Raw genomic sequence first — 19,956 nt, forward strand, 5'->3', positions numbered from 1 at the left:
TGCTGGGCATACTGGGATTATTCAGGTTTGGTGCTGGGCATACTGGGATTGTTCAGGTTTGGTGCTGGGGATACTGGGATTGTTCAAGTTTGGTCCTGGGGATACTGGGATTGTTCAGGTTTGGTGCTGGGCATACTGGGATTGTTCAGGTTTGGTGCTGGGCATACTGGGATTGTTCAGGTTTGGTGCTGGACATACTGGGATTGTTCAGATTTGGTGCTGGGCATACTGGGATTGTTCAGGTTTGGTGCTGGGCATACTGGGATTGTTCAGGTTTGGTGCTGGGTTTACTGGGATTGTTCAGGTTTGGTGCTGGACATACTGGGATTGTTCCGATTTTGTGCTGGACATACTGGGATTGTTCAGGTTTGGTGCTGGGCATACTGGGATTATTCAGGTTTGGTGCTGGGCATACTGGGATTGTTCAGGTTTGGTTCTGGGGATACTGGGATTATTCAGGTTTGGTGCTGGGCATAATGGGATTATTCAGGTTTGGTGCTGGGCATACTGGGATTGTTCAGGTTCAGTACTGGGGGACACTGGGATTGTTTGGATGCCTGGATTCTTGGATCTCACCTCTTGTTTAGACTCAATATTGTGCCAACAAAAGCCAAAGTGTTGCCAGTTCCCCAATGCCCAACGGTCAGCGAATCCCATTGTTTCCTTGGGGACAGTCCATTGTCTCCGGTAGTTTTGTGTTTTGTTGCCATTGCACGTTGGGAGAACAAAAGGCCTGTCGGAATGGGACCCATGTGTCCTCTCTCTCTCTCTCTCCGCAGGGGCCTTCTTGATACCGTACACCATCATGCTGGCGCTGGCCGGACTGCCGCTGTTCTTCCTGGAGTGCTCCCTGGGCCAGTTTGCCAGCCTGGGACCGGTCTCCATCTGGAGGATCTTGCCCCTCTTACAAGGTGAGCATTGTTACCATTGTTCTGCCCCGAATGAATGGGTTTCTGGGACGAAAAGAAAGGGGGAATGAAAAACGAACTGTGTGAGAAGGCTTCTCAGTCCTGGCTGAGTCTCAAAGGCAGGATTGTATGTGGGAACACACCCGTGAACAAGGGGAGTGAGACAGTGGAATGCAGTGGTTCTCAACCTGTGGGTCCCCGGGCATTTTGGCCTACAACTCTCAGAATTCCCAGCCAGTTTACCAGCTGTTAGGATTTCTGGTGGCACAGTGTGTTAAAGCACTGAGCTGCTGAACTTGCAGACCGAAAGGTCCCAGGTTCAAATCCAGGGAGCGGACTGAGCGCCAACTTCTGCCAACCTAGCAGTTCGAAAACATGCCAATGTGAGTAGATCAATAGGTACCGCTCCAGTGGGAAGGTAACAGCGCTCTATGCAGTCATGCTCCATGCAGATTTGGGGCTCAGTGTGTTAAAGCACTGAGCTGCTGAACTTGCTGACTGAAAGGTCAGCGGTTCAAATCCGGGGAGCAGAGTGAGCTCCCGCTGTTAGCTCCAGCTTCTTCCAACCTAGCAGTTCGAAAGCATGCAAATGTGAGTAGATCAATAGGTACCACTCAGGCGGGAAGAGTAACGGCACTCCATGCAGTCATGCCAGCCACATGACCTTGGAGGTGTCTATGGACAACGCCGGCTCTTCGGCTTAGAAATGGAGATGAGCACCAACCCCAGAGTCGGACACGACTAGACTTAATGTCAGGGGAAAACCTTTATCTTTACTATCCCCTCTACCATAGTCCTCATTTTCCCTTTGTATGGTGTAAACCAGGTATCTCCAAACTAAGGCCCGTGGGCCAGGTGCGGCCCTCGAAGGTCATTGACCTGGCCCCTGTCCTAAACTTTAGACTTAGGGTTGACCTATGTCTACCTGGTCTTTGGAGGTCTCTTTGCTTATCTATGGTCTTCTGAGATCGTCTAGATGGTCTTTGAAGGTCTCTTTGCTTAGCTACAGCCTTATGAGACCATCTAGATGGCTTTTGGAGGTCTCTTTGCTTATCTATGGTCTTATGAGACCATCTAGATGGTCTTTGGAGGTCTCTTTGCTTATCTATGATCTTATGAGATCGTCTAGATCAGGGGTCACCAAACTAAGGCCCGTGGGCCGGATGTGGCCCTCCAAGGTCATTGACCTGACCACTGTCCTAAACTTTAGACTTAGGGTTGACCTATGTCTGCCTGGTCTTTGGAGGTCTCTTTGCTTATCTATGGTCTTATGAGATCGTCTAGATGGTCTTTGAAGGTCTCTTTGCTTAGCTACAGCCTTATGAGACCATCTAGATGGCTTTTGGAGGTCACTTTCCTTACTATGGTCATGAAACCATCTAGATGATCTTTGAGGGTCCCTTTCCTTACTGATGGTCTTATGAGATCATCTAGATGGTTTTTGGAGGTCTCTTTGCTTACCTATGGTCTTATGAGATCGTCTAGATCAGGGGTCACCAAAGGCCCGTGGGCCGGATGTGGCCCTCCAAGGTCATTGACCTGGCCCCTGTCCTAAACTTTAGACTTAGGGTTGACCTAACTCTGAAATGACTTGAAGGCACACAACAACAACAATCCTGATTTTTGACTATTTCATAGTCCGGCCCCCCAACTATCTGAGGGATTGTGAATCGGCCCTCCACTTAAAAAGTTTGAGGACCCCTGGTGTAAACAATAGTTTTCATCCATGAAACCCAGTGGGTGAGTCAAGTCACACTCTCTCAGCCACAGAGGAAGACAATGGGGAACCCTTTGGCATACATTTTGCCAAGAAAACCTTGTGATAGGTTTTCCATGGAGTCGACATCGGTTGGAAACAAAAGGTGCTCGGCAACAATATAAAATGCATTTCAAGCCAAGCTACTTAGGTTGGGGAAACTGGTATTACCTGTGATTAGAAACCATCCGCCTTCCCTTCCCAAAATGGGACGCCTTCTGTTGCCTTTCCTCTCCAGGCGTCGGGGTGACGATGGTGGTCATCTCCACCTTTGTGACCATCTATTACAACGTCATCATCGGCTACAGCCTCTACTACTTGTTTGCCTCCTTCCAAAGCGTTCTCCCTTGGGCCGACTGTGACCCCGACTGGGCCGACGACACCTGCAGCAAGTACCCAATAGGTGAGCCATTTGGGATAATTCAATATGTACCTCACTGTTGCTGTTCTGCAGCTACGTTTGCAGAAGGAATGTAGCTTGAGGCCACTTTAACTGGCATGGAAGCCTGGGAGCTGCAACTTTACAAGGTCTTTCCCCTTCGCCATACTGCAAATCCCAGGATCCCATCGCATTTGAGCCAGTTTAAAGAGCAGCCAAGCTTCTCCCCAAAGACTTGATTTTGCAACTTAATGATTGGATTGGAATAATTGTTAGTTTTCTTTTAAAAACACAGGAGCAAAAGGCATTTGTGTGAAATGACAACCTTCCCTCCTGAAAGTGACCTGGAAATAGAACTTGGGCAGGGCTATGCAAATGAAGGGGTGGGGCCACACTCACAATGTCACCCTAACAATTTTATAGAATCCTTGTTTTGGAAGAGATCCCAAGGGCCACCCAGTCCAACCCCCTTCTGCCAGGCAGGAAGATACAATTAAAGCACTCAGGACAGATAGCCACCCATTTTCCTTCTTCAAAATTGAACTTTTTATTGGACTATTGGATTATGGACTGTTAGGATCATAACATATTGGGTAGCAGAAGAGTTCCTTGAGTCTATTGGATAACAGAAGATCACTGGGCATCTAAATATCTTGTTTCTGTTCGAAGCTCTCAGCAGGCAAAGATTGAAATAGTCTCTTTAAAATAACATGTTTGTTTTACTCATAACTTCATATATTTAAATATACAAATACATTTCTTGTCAGGTTAAACTTTAAATGTTTCAGTTTGTATATTTAACTTATAGTCTTTAATAGTCTCTTCAAAACTGTATTGCTCTGTATGGCTCTCTTTCATAACGGTCTACTTCCAAGAGATTCGAGCCTCAACTGTCTTCTAAATCCTAATGCTGACTTCTGTATTCAAACAGACTCATGCCTCAACTGTCTTCTAACTCTTAACATTGGCTTCTGTACTCAGACTCAAGCCTCAACTGTCTTCTAACTCCTAACATTGGCTTTGTACTCAAACAGACTCAAGCCTCAACTGTCTTCTAACATTGCCTTCTGTACTCAGATTCAAGCCTCGTCTTCTAACTCCTAACATTGGCGTTTGTTCTCAAACAGACACAAGCATCAACTGTCTTCTAACATTGGCTTCTGCACTCAGACTCAAGCCTCATCTTCTAACTCCTAACATTGGCTTCTGTACTCAAACAGACTCAAGCCTCAACTGTCTTCTAACTCCTAACATTGGCTTCTGTACTCAAACAAACTCAAGTCTCAACTGTCTTCTAACTCCTAACATTGGCTTCTGTACTCAAACAGACTCAAGCCTCAACTGTCATTCCTCAACTGTCATCCTTTTTAAACTGCATTCTAAACAGTCACTGAAAATAATATGTTCACAGGGTGTTCCGTCAGCCAAAAATGTTCTATAAGATATGGATAACTACCGCTTGTTATTTCAAGGCTCTGTTCTGTATGCAGAATCTGAGTTTCCGCAATATAGGCACACAAATACACACCCTTCCTGTCATTAAACCAGAAATGTAGTTCTTCATAAGATGAAACCACAGCCGCAGCAAACAGAAATTGAAGATATAAATCATCCCTTTGTTTATTCAGGACAAATATTTGCCAAAGCTCTCTCCCAAATGGGCAAAACAGACAGAGAGTTCTGTGCCTTTGGGTGATTTTTTATGCTTTGAAAACAGAACATCCTAGGTTCAATGCCAAAGAAACAGAAGGATGCAGAAAAAAGGTGGTTTTCATGCTCAAAAAAGTATTTTTGCAGGGGGAAAAAACGGTTTTCGCACAAAGCCCAGATTTTGGTGGAAATGAACCCGCCTAAGAAAGCCCAGAATTTAAGGGACAAAATAGCAATAGTCCCTGAAAATATTATTTTCTGGGCAGAAAAGGCTTGGGTTGCTGTGAGTTTTCTGGGCTATATGACCCTGTTCCAGAAACATCCTTTCCTGACGTTTCGCCCACATCTAGGAAATCATGAAAATGAACAAAATCTTGCTACCAATATTTAAAAATTCTAAAGTCAGGATAGTAAATAAAGAACAACATTCAGAAAACGGGAATTTTAGACAAGTAGGGCCATCTAACATCTCCCAACAAAGGATGCCCCAGGCAGGAAGCAACCAAACTTTGAAACTGCAAAGATTTTCGATGCTAATCAAGCTTGCCAATTGCAACATTCATACTTGCCTCCAACAGACAAGAGTTCTTTTTTCCACCCTGGACATTATTCCACAGATGTATAAACCCCACTTGCCTAGTTTCCAACAGACCTCACAACCTCTGAGGATGTCTGCCATAGATGTGGGTGAAACGTCAGGAAAGAATGCTTCTGGAACATAGCCATACACTTCGGAAAACTCACAGCAACCCAGTGATTTGGCCATGAAAGTCTTCGACACACACAAAATTCTTCAAAGAATACGTCCTCAATTGCACAGAAAAAGCTTTCTCTGGTGCCAAAAAATTTGCAATTGAGGACGTATTCTTTGAAGAATTTTGTGTGTGCGAGAAACAGCTTTTTTAACTTTTTTAACTTTTGTTTTAACTTTTGTTTTATTACCATAATGTGCTTTAACCTGTGTATATTGTGCTAATTTATTTGTGCTGTTACTTTTGTAACAATGTGAGCCGTGCCGAATCCCCACGGCGAGATGGTGGTGGGGTATAAATAATGTTGTTGTTGTTGTTGTTGTTGTTGTTGTTGTTGTTGTTGTTGTTATTATTATTATTATTATTATTATTATTATTATTTTTGTATGACACAGCAAATAAGATAGATATGCTGGATTTCGTATCACAAAATTACAAGTCAAACACTTCCCAAGTGTCTAGGACTGTGTGATGTGTTTTCGGATGATGCGTGCAGATCCCAGTAGGGTGGCCTTTTGCAGTTGGCAGATCGTAATTTTGTCAATGTCTGTTGTTTCCAAATGCCGGCTGAGATCTTTTGGCATGGCACCCAACGTGCCGATCACCACCGGGATAAAGATTATTATTATTATTATTATTATTATTATTATTATTATTATTATTATTATTATTATTCACATAAATAGCATTTCTTTACAGAAGCATTATTAGTGTTTTCTGTGCAAATCAACCACATCCAACTTTTGAATGGAATAAACCCTGAATTGCAAACAGGGTTCAACAACTGTGTGGCAGGAGGGAAATAGCTGAAACGATTCACTACTCTTTTGAAAAGACAATGAATTATTCCTATAAATTCTGCATTGTAGAATGAATGCAGTTTGTCTCTACTTTACCTGCTATGGCTCAATGCTATGGGATTCTGGCAGAGAAGGCTTTGCAAAACTACACCTCTCAGGATCCCATAACATTGAGCTGTGGCAGTTATGGTGGCATTAAACTGCATCTGTTCTACAATGTAGATGCCTTCTTAGAATGGCTTGCCACCGTGTTCTCTTCTTTCTGCTCTGTCTCAAAATGGTGCCTTCTTCCTTTCCAGTCTCCGACTGCAATGCCACATGGGAAAACGGCACCGTGATCCATGCCAATTACTCCTGGATTGTGAGCCATAACTTGACTTGCCTCAATGACACCAAGAGCTTTGCCAAAACCCAAGTGCCCAGTGAGCAGTACTGGAAGTAAGTAACACACCAATTACTTTCCATGGTTTCATGTGTCGCTTCTCACATGCAAGGTTTTTGGGAAAGAGGAAAAGGGCTGGAGCTTAAAGACGTCCATAATATAGACTGTCCCAGGGTATATCTAGTAATGGTAAAGGTTTCCCCTGATATTAAGTCTACTCGTGCCCGACTCTGCGGATTGGTGTTCATCTCCATTTCTAAGCTGAAGAGCCAGCGTTGTCTGTAGACACCCCCAAGGTCATGTGGCCGGCATGATTGCGTGGAGCACTGTTACCTTCCTGCCGGAGCGGTACCTATTGATCTACTCACATTTGCATGTTTTTGAGCGGCTAGGTTGGCAGAAGCTGGGGCTAACAGCAGGAGCTCACTCTGCTCTCCGGATTCGAACCGCCAGCCTTTCAGTCAGCAAGTTCAGCAGCTCAGCGGTTTAACCCACTGTGCCACCGGGGGCTCTACACTGTTGAATCAATGCGACTTGACACTACTCTATCCAACATGGCTCCGTGTGATTAAGTCATGGGAGCTGGGGTTTTGCAAGGCCTTGAGGCTTCTCTGCCTAAAGCAGTGATGGCCAACCTATGACACACGTGTCAGCACTGACACGCCTAGCCATTTTTGCTGACACGCTGCCTTATGCAGATTGATTGGATGACTATTATTTATTTATTTATTTATTATTTACTACATTTATATGCCGCTCTTCTCACCCCGAAGGGGACTCAGAGCGGCTTACAATTCAAATGTACATACAATATATTATTAGCATAGCACAATATAAGCAATTAAATTACTATATTGTACTACATAATTCCATGGTAATATTATTAGTAATATTACATTTAGATGTCTTTTGTGGCCAAATTTGGTGTGATTTGGTCCAGTGGTTTTGTTGTTTACTCCATGGGAATTATGCACATTGCATTTATATATATATATAGTTTCTATTATTATTCTATTATTATTGTAGTATATTATCATATTATTACTATTATATTATTTTTATATTATTCATTGTTCATGACTACATTGAAACTAGAATAGAGAGAAATCAGCATGGAAATTGCAAGAGGTACCATAGATAGTTGTACATAGAAATAATGGTAGTACAGTAGAGTCTCACTTATCCAAGCCTCACTTATCCAAGCCTCTGGATTATCCAAGCCATTTTTGTAGTCAATGTTTTCAATATATCATGATATTTTGGTGCTAAATTCGTAAATACAGTAATTATAACATAACTTTACTGCGTATTGAACTACTTTTTCTGACAAATTTGTTATATAACATGATGTTTTGGTGCTTAATTTGTAAAAGCATAACCTAATTTGATGTTTAATAGGCTTTTCCTTAATCCCTCCTTATTATCCAAGATATTTGCTTATCCAAGCTTCTGCCGGCCCATTTAGCTTGGATAAGTGAGACTCTACTGTAAATAGTTCTTGATTTATTGAATGTAGCTATATATTACAATTAAATATTTTTGTTATTTAAACTATACATATTGCGAAATTATGGGGCTTTTTTTTCTCGAAATGACACACCACCCAAGTCATGCTAGGTTTTTTGGTGAATTTTGACACACCAAGCGCAAAAGCTTGCCCATCATTGGCCTAAAGGCTACTGTTGCCTCACCAAACTACAACTCCCATAAACCATAACATTGAGCCATGGCAGCCGAAGAGCTCTCAAACTGTATTAATTCCGCAGTGTGGCTGCACCAGGGGCAGGAAAATCAGGACGTACATTAAGGCGCTATCCAAAGTGCTGAAAGCCCAATACATTCGGCATCATGGACAGCTCTTTGAATGCTATCCAAATCCCTGTCTCCGGTATTCCAGCCTTGGAAAGACTCGTCCGATTCTGCTGTGCGTCAAAATAGGCATCACCAAACAACCGAGTGATGTAGTTGTCGCTTTATAACTTCCTAAAGCCAGTGTGGCATGTGCATGTTCCCAATGTGATATGTGAAAGTTCAGTTGGTTCCCTTTTCCAGAACCAGGAGTGTTGGAAATGAGTCTTCTCAAATCCAGTGGGTCTCATTATTAGCACGAAGCTTCCACAATGAATCTCCTTGGATTATAATCCATACTTCAAAGGAGTTCCAGAAATATAGATCCAGGACCTCGGATAGCTCATAGGAACTGAAACCAGGAGTGGATTCCCAGCCCCACTAACTTGGAACCATCAGCTACTGATGGGACTTGCAGACAGATAATAAGCATATATATAGTGGCAATCTTGAGTCTTTTTTAAGAGAAGAGAGTGGGATATTGTCGCACCTCAGGATAGTTCACCTTGCTATAGAGAGTCAGACATAGAAGGCAGTCTTTTGAAGTTTTATTGAGCAAAAGCAAATATATAAATCAAATCAGGCAATTGAAAGGTTTTTCAAAGTTGCAGTAAAAGAGTCAATAAGAATCCAAATAGTTCATAAGTCATGAAAATCAATTAGTCTATAAACCATAGTAAAACTAATAATCCATAAGGCAAGACAGCAGTCAGTAGATCCCAAAAACAAGGCCCAAAGGTACAAAAATCCAGGAAAACTCTTCCTAAGCCTGAAACAAGAACATCCACACAGATGAAGCGAGGATTTGCTTTGACAACGAGCTATCTGCAAACAGACACTTTTAAAAGCACCCGAGAAAGGCATTTCTTTTCCCAGAACTGGCCTCTTTCTTTCCCGCCAGCCTCTCACTCCTATGGACCTGAGAACCTCTCCATAACAGACGGTCAGCCCTAGATAAATCAAGGTCTTCGTTATCGTTATCTTGCACCTGAACCGGGACTGAGCTCTCTCGCTCATTAACCGGGACTTGAGAGCTCTCCCGCTCATTAATTCCCATGGGAATGTCATCCTGGCTGTTATCTATGGCTTCTGGGGTCAACAGTTCATTCTGCTCAAACTGCAATTCTCCAGCCTCAGATTCAGCCTGCATTCCCATGCCATCATCTTCTGGCTCAACTGGCTCTTGTATCTGAAACCCAGAATCCCCTTCTTTATCCTGACTCTGGCTATACCGTGGCTTGGTCATAACAGATATAAACCATCACCATCACCATCATCATCATCATCATTTTGTCTACGATCACGTAGCGGACCCATAGCAGAAGGGTGATTGTGCCAAGGGGTCTTCCAGATCTAAATAGACCTCCTTTTTATCAATGATGTTGGGATTGCTTTTTTATTATTATTATTATTTTAGTGATTTTTTTTTTATAGCGAAGCATAATACAATGAAAGTGGTGGAACAATATATCGATAGGAAAGTGGGAAAATATCAAGAGGAGGAATAGTCATAGAAATAGAGGCAAAAAACAGAGAAGAGAGAAAAAAGAAAAATTAAAGAAAATAACAAAAATAACAAAAAAATCGGTTGGACTTCCCATCTTGGCTTCAGAGTTGTCTCTTTCATTAATTGTATCTTTATGTATTCCCTTTAACTTTTTCCATTTGGTCTGTTTTATATATCAAACAGGTCTATCATAAAATCCATTCTTCTTTTTGTTAGGAATTTTGTAAAGTTTGTCCAGTCTGTTTTGTTTTTCCCTTTTCTTATTTTGTCCATTTGTACTATATCCAATATTCTTATTATCCATTCTTCGGGGGTTGGGAGTCTTTTTCCTTTCCAAATCTTTGCAATTGTAAATCTTGCCACTGTGCTTAAGTAAAAAAAAATATTCTATCTTCGTTTTTCTTAAATTTTGCATTCGTAAAACTTAGTAAATACATTTCCGGTTCTGATTTAAATTTAATTCCTACAATTTCTTGTGTCATTTCTTGGGGATTTCTTATACAAGCTGGTACCCAGCAGTAATTCTATTTTCATTTATTTTCAGTAGGAAAATAAAGCCTATTGATGGGAATTTAACATCACAGGGGATGGATCTTCAAAATGTTTGGATTATTATCTCTTCTCCAAGATTGAGTCTTCTTGGGAGACTCGTCTGCTCAGAATTTGAATACAAACAACTCTATTGTATACGCTATAACACTTACCGATGCATATTTTGCAGTTGTGTAGGTTGAACCCTTACTCCTGTTGCATGTGGGTCACGGTGCCTTTGTCTGATAATTAATAAAAACCACGTCGAGGTGAAGCAACGAGACACACCCCACCCTTGTGTGGGTGCCTCTGAGAATGTGCAGAGGCACACTGGGGCTTGTTTATGGGCGGAAAAATGCTACACCTCGAAGGACTTTGGTTTGAAGGCTAAATACTGCAAAACCAACAGTGTTTGAGGACAGGAAGGCAACCCTGGCAAGCGAGTTTGTGGTTGGATGCTGGCATGCAAAGAATGGCACATCTGTTGGGAATGGTTACATTTTAGAGTCGAGATCCTCCAAGTAATTCCCATATCTGTCACCTACACAGTGGCGACATCCAAAAGAATGAACTGGTTGTTTATTGCGCATTTTATTCATTTACATCCTGGGAAAGGCAGATAGCAACCTATTTAACAGCAATATAGATTAAAAACTATATTGTTGTTGGGTGCCTTCAGGTTGTTTCCAATCTTTGGCACAGGTTGCCAGAGGGGAACTCCAGACATAAAACAATCAGGACCAGCTAGCACCTCCCAACAAAGGATTCCCCCAGGCAGGAATCAGCCAGGCTTTGAAGCTGCAAAGCTTTTTTAATGCTAATCAAGGTGATTAATTGCAACATTCGCCCTTACCTCCAACAGGCAAGAGTTTTTTCTCCCACCCTGGATCTTCCACAGGGATATAAATCTCACTTTCATAGTTTCCAATATACCTCACAACCTCTGAGGGTGCCTGCCATAGTTGTGGGCGAATTGTCAGGAGAGAATGCTTCTGGAACATATCCAGACAGCCCGGAAAACTCACAACAACCCAATCATTAGATATATCACAATCTCAAGATATCACCACTTTGTTTTTTCCTGTCATTTCTCCTTCATAGTAATCTTTTGAAATTGTGAGACTCTTAAACTTTGTTTCGGGCTTTTTCAATTGAGTGTAATGAGATTGGCAGGAAATAATAATGAGGAGGAGGAGGAGGAGGAGGAGGAGGAAGAGGAGGAGGAGGAGGAGGAGAAGAAGAAGAAGAAGAAGAAAAAGCAGCAGCAGCAGCAGCAGCAGCAGCAGCAGAGGCATAACACCATTGCTCAAATGATTATTGGAACTTGTGCCACAAATACCATTTGCCTACGACAAAGAATTGGTGGGATCACAAGCCAGAAAAAGTTACAGAGAATGAACATGTCAAGCTACTCTGGGACTTCCGAATTCAGACAGACAGAGTTTTGGAGCACAATTCTCCTGACCTCACGATCTGTTAAAAAACAAAGTATGGATTGTCGATGTTGCAATCACAGGTGACAGTAGGATTGAAGAGAAACAACTGGAAAAGTTGACATGATATGAGGATTTAAAGATCGACCTACAAAGACTCTGGCACAAGCCAGTCAAGGTGGTCCCAGTGGTGATGGGCACACTGGATGCAGTGCCTAAAGGCCTTGCCCTGCACTTAAACACAATCAGTGCTGACAAAATTACCACCTGCCAGCTGCAGAAGGCCACCTTACTGGGATCTGCATGCATTATTCACCAATACATCACACAGTCCTAGACACTTGAGAAGTGTCCGACGTGTGATCCAATACAACAGCCAGCAGAGTGTCTACTGTGGACTCATCTTGTTGTGTTTCTAATAATAATAATAATAATAATAATAATAATAATAATAATAATTTATTTGTATTCCGCCCTATCTCCCCAAGGGGCCTGAGGGTGGAAAGTAGAGGATCCGAGAGGAGGGAGCTCTGCCTTAAGAACGAAGCTTCCTGTCTCCTCAAGTGTAATGAGATTCCCCACCAATCTTATTACTCTTCAGGAGACAGGACGCTTCGTTCTTAAGGCAGAGTATCCCAAAAGTGTCAAGTATCCCAAAAGTGGTGTCTGTTTTATGAATGATGCCTCCTGTCTCCTTTGAGATAAGGGCATTGGGAGGGAGAGCAGAAGATCTCATGGAGAAACTGGTGTAGTAGAGTGATGCCTCCTGTTTCCTTTAAGTGGATGGATGATCTGGGAAGAAGCGATCCTGTGTGATGCGGGATTACCTTTACTGCCACACAACGAAGATGATTTCCCCCATGATCCCCAGCTCCCTCTGATGAAGTCCTAAGTAATATCTCAGCACCTTCTTTCCCATCTGAATTGCTCCTTGCTGACACTTTTGCCATCTTGTCCTTTCAGCAAAAAGGTCCTCCAGCGGTCACCGGGATTAGACGAGACCGGAGAGGTTGTCTGGTATCTCGCCCTCTGCCTTCTCCTTTCCTGGCTCATTGTAGGCGTGGCCTTATTCAAGGGGATCAAGTCTTCCGGGAAGGTAAGCAAGTTTGTCAACGAGCCGTTCCAGGGCACAAACCTAAGACTGGGAAGGGGGCCCTTGAGGCAGATTGTTGGGATATCAGGGATTTATCTTCTGGATTTCTGATGTTTAGCGCTGGTTTAGGGTATCTAGTGCCTGTTTCAAGCTATTTAGCAACTGTTCCGGAGTACCTGGTGCCTGTTTAGGGTCTGTAGTGACTGTTCAGGGGCATTTGGCACCTGTGTAGGGTTTTTAGTGCCTGTTCACATTTATTTTGCACCTATTTAGGGTTATTTGTGTTGTGGTAATTTCTGAGCGGTTAGACTCAATTTAACCCTCTCTGGGGGAGATTCCACCAAAATCAGCAGAGTAGCAAAAGCAAAGCTTTCAAATGCAACAGTTACTTACACTGGCGAGCAAGAGAAGCCTTTAGGATTGCAATGGACTGCAGAGTCTCAATAAAAGTTCAAAAAAATATTTATTTAGGTAAAAAGAACTCCATTGTAAATAGAAAGGCTTGGGAGCTGTCTAGATTAGTATAGACTGGTTTCTAAGGAAAAATAAGTAAGGAAAAAAATAACAAACATCTACATAGTTACATCTTGCCAGGAGAGATGGCAGGATGCTGCTTGTTAGTTTGAAGAACAAAGGGAGAAGAGAGAACCAAAATGGTTCCAACCGCATGGTCCAGTTTATTGGGGCCATAAAAGACATTCTGACCAATGGGAAGTTAGTGTCCCTAAAGATTCACATTTCTACTAACTTCAAAGTAAGGGATGTGATGTAAACAGGATAAACACAGTAAAGCCTGTCTAGGCATGCTTTGGAAACAGGGAAAGGATTCCCTCAATCTAACTCTATCATCTATCTAACTACATTTGGACTTGAGTAGTCCAGGATGATTTCCCAACAATTTGAACCCTGTTTAGGGGTGTTTGGCACCTGTTTAAGGGTGTTTGGCACCTGTTTAAGGTTAGAAGTAACCAGAGCCAGCCCTAGGTAATTTTCAAGTGTAGGTGAACAGAATTTTGGCACCCCCCCTAAACCAATCACTGAAAAATAAAAGCATTGGATAAGCGAAAATGTTGGATAATAAGGAGGGATTAAGGAAAAGTCTATTAAACATCAAATTACATTAAGATTTTACAAATTAAGCACCAAAACATCATGTGTTACAACAAATCAACAGAAAAAGCAGTCTCGACTGCGCCCCCGTATGTTTTGCGCCCCAAGCGACCGCTTAATTCGCCTCATTGTTGGACCGGCTCTACTAGTAACTAAACACAGATGTCTATTCAAAACAATATCTGAAAAATATGCAACCACGATAAAGGTTCAAAACATGAAACACAATATGTATATTAGAGCATCATATCCATAATAATGTTAACAATAATAATACAAAAAAAATTCATGTCAGGAGTGACTTGAGAAACTGCAAGTCGCTTCTGGTGTGAGAGAATTGGCCGTCTGCAAGGACGTTGCCCAGGGGACGCTCGGATGTTTTGATGTTTTATCATCCTTGTGGGAAGCTTCTCTCATGTTCCTGCATGGAGCTGGAGCTGATAGAGGGAGCTCATCCGCGCTCTCCCCGGGTAGGATTCGACCTGGCAGCCTTCAGGTCAGCAATCCAACCTTCAAGTCACAAGGCTTTAATCCACTACGCCATCGGGGGCTCCAATAATAAAATGATAATCAAATACAGTCAGCTGTAATGACACACAGTAGTAACTTACAGAGCATAAAGATTTAAGTGCTACAAAAAATAGTTTTCAGTGTAGAACAATCTCTACAAGACTCCAACTAAATTTTGATAACAACATAGTATGTGTACATTCAACCTCTCCAAAGTGATATGTAATAATATGATGTGAAACTAAATAAATCAGTAAACAATACCAAGCCCCAACCCTTTTGAGTTTTAGAAAAGCCTTAAAAACATGGCTATGTGCTCAGGCTTTTAACAAATAAAAGACAAAGATGACCCAGACTGATGTATGGATAAAGCACGAGAATATTGGATGAACTGATTTTAACCATATGTTTTATATTTTATACTGTATTTAACTATTTGTAATAGATTTTATATGCTGTTTGTTTTAATGATGTGTCGGCATTGAATTGTTGTCAATTGTACACCGCCCTGAGTCCCTTTGGGTGAGAAGGGCGGGATAGAAATATTGGAAATAATTGACTCAGACCTGGTGTGGAGTCAAATCAAATCAAAGTCTCTGTAGTACTGGAGCAATTCTTTAGAACTCCTCAGGTTGTAATTAAAGTCAATTAACAGTAGCTTCAGTTTGTTGAAAATAAATTCAGTTTGTCAGAGATAAGCTTCCAAGTTGGGGAAACAAATGTTGCTTAGATAACTATTCTAAGTAGCTGGCTGTAGGTCAATAAGACCCGTTTACACCTTCCCAGCTGTTTAAGGTTGTTAGTGCCCATTTTAAGTTTTTTTAGCACCTGATTAGGGGTATTTGGTGCCTGTTTAGGGTGTTTAGTGCCTGTTTAAGAACATTTGGCATCTGTTTAGGATTTTTAGTACTTATTTAAGGGTGTTTAGTGCCTGTTTAAGGGTGTTTAGAGCCCCGGTGGTGAAGTGTGTTAGAGCACTGAGCTGTTGAACTTGCAGACCGAAAGGTCCCAGGTTCAAATTCCGGGAGCGGAGTGAGCGCCCACTGTGAGCTCCAGCTTCTGCCAACCTACCGTGTTTCCCTGAAAATAAGACAGTGTCTTATATTAATTTTTGCTCCCAAAGATGCTCTAGGTCTTATTTTCAGGGGATGTCTTATTTTTCCATGAAGAAGAATTCACATTTATTGTTGAACAAAATAAATGAACATTGATTATATACTGTACAGTAGTTGTCATCACAAACTAGCATAACCAAACTGTGAATCCTATCAATAATTTCTTGTTACTACCATTATTCCCATGTACAACAATCTATGGTACATATGTTTACTGATCCTGCAGGTGTAATTTTATTATTTATTTATTACAATATTTATATCCTGCCCTTCTCACCCAACAGGGGACTTAGGGTGGCTTACAACAAAACATATATATAAAAACTAGCTGTGCCTGGCCACGCGTTGCTGTGGCAAAGTATGGTGGTATGGGAAATAAAGTATTGAGGAATTGGTGGTAGTTAAGGTAAAGGGTCCCCTAGGCTGAGTGGGTTGCTAAGAGACCAAGTGAGCGGAGCTTAGCCTTCTAACTGGCAGCAATTGGATAAAAACAATTATTCTTCTCCCTCTAATTAGGACTTTATTTTTCTTTTCTTTTTGTTATATCAACCTAGAGGCATGGATGAGGGGTTGTGCTGTCAATTTTTGAGGTTGTGGGGTGTTTACTTTTGTTGTTTTGTCCGCTGCCGTGATGCCATCACTCTTTTATATATATAGATTGTACAATGCACTATAAAACAGTTAAAAATTATCAACTTGCATCGAACAATGTTCTGTGTGGTGGGCATGCTTCCAAACAACATTTTTGCTAGGTCTTACTTTTGGGGGAGGCCTTATATTTAGCAATTCAGCAAAACCTCTACTAGGTCTTATTTTCTGGGGATGTCTTATTTTAGGGGAAACAGGGTAGTAGTTCGAAAACATGCAAATGTGAGTAGATCAATAGGTACTGCTCTGGCGGGATGGTAAGGGCGCTCCATGCAGTCATGCCAGCCACATGACCTTGGAGGTGTCTACAGACAACACTGGCTCTTTGGCCTAGAAATAGAGATGAGCACCAACCCCCAGAGTCAGACATGACTGGACTTAACATCAGGGGGAAATTACCTTTACTAGTGCCTGTTTAGAGTTGTTAGAGCCTGTTTAGGGAAATTTGGCTATGAGACAGTGAGCAAAAAAAAAGAGTTTTAAAAGCCCTAGACCTCCTGCCAGCTGCACAGACGTCTTGGCATGCGACAGTGGTGGGTGCAAACAGGATGATCTTGCTTGCAACCAGAGAACCAGCCGAACTGGCTGAGTGAAACCTTGAGAGAGCAGCCATGATTATCCTAAGTGGGGAAGGGCCAAATCCCTTCCTTGGTTGCACTCCTGGGTGGGACCGACCTTCACCTTGGCCAGCTCAGGGACAATTTAGCATGAGGACCTTGGGGCCCTCCTACGAGAAGCTGCCGGAGGAATTCTGTGGGCCTCTTTGGAGCAGATAAAGGTTTCATCGGAATGGGTCGGCTTGACTGACGCAACTCTCTTGAGGGTGATCCCGGGATGCCGGTGGAAAAGTCAGATTCCTGTGGCAGGCTGCCAATGGGAGTGTATACATACATACACACGCACATGGCAGACAATGTTCACTGATGAGTCACGGTTTCAACAGGAGTCAAAACATGCTTCCAGTTGAGGATTACAGAAAAAAAACAAAGCTCAGTAGCATCTCAGACAGACTACTGTAAGGGGCTTCTTTTGGAAATGGCCAAAGGCTGCTCAGGTTTAGAGGCAGAGAGGAGAGAATGCATTCCTGTGCAAAGCCCTAAATAGCTTTAGATCCTGTTGTGGTTGTTATTATTATTGTCATCGTCGTTGTCATTGTCATTGTTATAGGCTGAGCATCCCTTATTTAAAATGCCTGGGACCAGAAATGTTCCAGTTTTTGGATTCCCCTCCCTCACCACCCCAATTTTGGAATATCTTTATTCGCATAGGTGTACATAATGTTGTTGGAGAAGGAATCTAAGTATAAACCTGAAATTCATGTATGTTTCATAGATACATTATTGACTTAGCTTGAAGGTCATTTAGGACCTAATACAGTAGAGTCTCACTTATCCAAGCCTCGCTTATCCAAGCTTCTGGATTATCGAAGGCATTTTTGTAGTTAATGTTTTCAATATATCATTTGTTTGTGTTTTTAAATACATTATAATTGTATCCTCATTTTGCTTCTGACATATTTGCTTATCCAACGTTCTGCCGGCCCGTTTATGTTGGATAAGTGAGACTCTACTGTACATTATAATTGGATCCTCATTTCGCTTCTGACATGATAAATAAATTCCTACAGCCAAGAAAAACATATTTCAGAAGGAGAAGGATTTTTTTTAATGATATGGTTGTTTCGGGCACTTTTTGGTGAAAAATCAATTCCTGGGAAAAAAATCTGCACAATTTTTTTTTATTTAACCTCCCCCCCCCCCCCCCCCCCCGCCATCCTACCCCAAAAGTAGAGTCTCATTTATCCAAGACTCACTTATCCAACATTCTGGATTATCCAAGGTATTTTTGTAGTCAATGTTTTCAATATATCATGATATTTTGGTGCTAAATTCATAAATACCGTAATTACAACATAACCTTACTGCGTATTGAACTACTTTTCTGTCAAATTTGTTGTATAACATGATGTTTTGGTGCTTAATTTGTAAAATCATAACCTAATTTGATGTTTAATAGGCTTTTCCTTAATTCCTCCTTAGTATCCAAGATATTCGCTTATCCAAGCTTCTGCCGGCTCGTTTAGCTTGGATAAGTGAGACTCTACTGTATTTACTTTGCACCCGAAATAAAGTTTAGGTGCATTTAACAACCAGAACCCAAAGATGTCACTTTCTCAACCTCTCCGGGGACAATTGTGGATTTTGGAGTGTCTTGGACTTCAGATGCACCAGCTGTATTGATGTTGTTGTTATTCTCATCTTGTATCCCACCTTACTCTCAATAGTGAGAGTCAAGGCACCTAGTAGCATATTTACAGCATGACAAGGGAAACAAAATTAGTAATGGAGAAATCCCCATATCTGCTTCCTCCTCCAACCGCAGCATTAAAATGTTGGCTTCCGTCTCGTCTTCTGCCAGGGGTGGGAGGGAAACAGGAACGATGGATTGCAGTACTTCAATTACAGTCATTACTTGTAAATAATGTTTTGGCGTGTGGGAACATCCTTCATGCCAAAATATCCTAACCAGTTATGCATTTGGAAGCAATGCTATTGGCTGATTTCCAGTATGGAATCGGGTCATTTGGGGAGCCATGTCACCAACAGGATTCCAGCTTTGGAAGAATTGTTCTGTAAAGTCACCCAGGTCATCAAACAGTAGTGTGGAATGACGAATTTCTTCTGAATTCATTTATCCTTCAGTGAAAACACACACACACATCTTTGAAGTACAGGTATCTGTCACCAACAGGATTCCAGCTTTCGGTAAATTCTTGTCTGCTCAGACCCTCTAATTGTAGTGAAGAATGATAATTTTCTTCTAAATTCATTTATCCTTCGATGGAGGACCTTCTGGTCCCTCTAATAGACAAAAAGCACACACACAGCTTTGAAGTACAGATGTCTATGTCACCAATAGGATTTCAGCTTTGGGTGAATTCTTGTGAGAAGTTGCCCAGACTATTTAGTTATAGTAAGGAATTATACATTTCTTCCAAATTCGTTTATTTTTCAGTGGAGAACCTTGTGGACTCTCTAACAGACAACATACACGTACAACTTTGAAATGCAGATATCATTGACAGGATTTCACCTTTGGATGAATTCTTGTGTGAAGTCACCCAAGTTGAGTCCATGTTGTAATGAGGATGATAAGATACTTCATATTCAGTTATCTTTGAATGAAAGACCTTGTGGCCCCTCCAATAGACAATACACACACACACACAACACACATACATACGTATGTTGTAGATGAAGGGAGAGATAAAGCAAAGAGAGATCCTTTTGAGAGGCCAAAAAGTCCGCTTTATTATTTCAGCTGAGTCCCTGGAAGTGGAATCTCTTCCAAAAAAGCTTTCCAGAGAGACGATCAAGGCGTGGACTTGCCTTTTATACATTTTCAGACAAAGAACATGCTTTTACATACATCTCGTCATTAGTACGTCACTTCACATGCTTACATACATGGACATAAATATGCACAATCAGCATTTTCCTATCTTAAGCACTCTTAAAAGCGTGTAGCAAGTCA

At 41.8% G+C, this 19,956-nt stretch overlaps 1 protein-coding gene across 3 annotated transcripts in view; it reads left to right on the forward strand.

Annotated features, from left to right (window-relative positions):
- The window catches only part of slc6a14 (solute carrier family 6 member 14), a 42,793-nt gene that overhangs the window by 10,985 nt on the left and 11,852 nt on the right, over positions 1–19,956 (forward strand). For all 3 annotated transcript variants that reach the window (XM_062963820.1, XM_062963821.1, XM_062963822.1), the window contains 4 exons: positions 780–911; positions 2,903–3,067; positions 6,545–6,683; positions 12,910–13,042. In XM_062963820.1, the coding sequence (XP_062819890.1) occupies positions 780–911; positions 2,903–3,067; positions 6,545–6,683; positions 12,910–13,042 (569 nt within the window). The remainder of the gene's footprint in view (positions 1–779; positions 912–2,902; positions 3,068–6,544; positions 6,684–12,909; positions 13,043–19,956) is intronic.

Source organism: Anolis carolinensis, unplaced genomic scaffold, assembly GCF_035594765.1.
Source record: "Anolis carolinensis isolate JA03-04 unplaced genomic scaffold, rAnoCar3.1.pri scaffold_12, whole genome shotgun sequence".
In the NCBI taxonomy this organism is placed as follows: domain Eukaryota; kingdom Metazoa; phylum Chordata; class Lepidosauria; order Squamata; family Dactyloidae; genus Anolis; species Anolis carolinensis.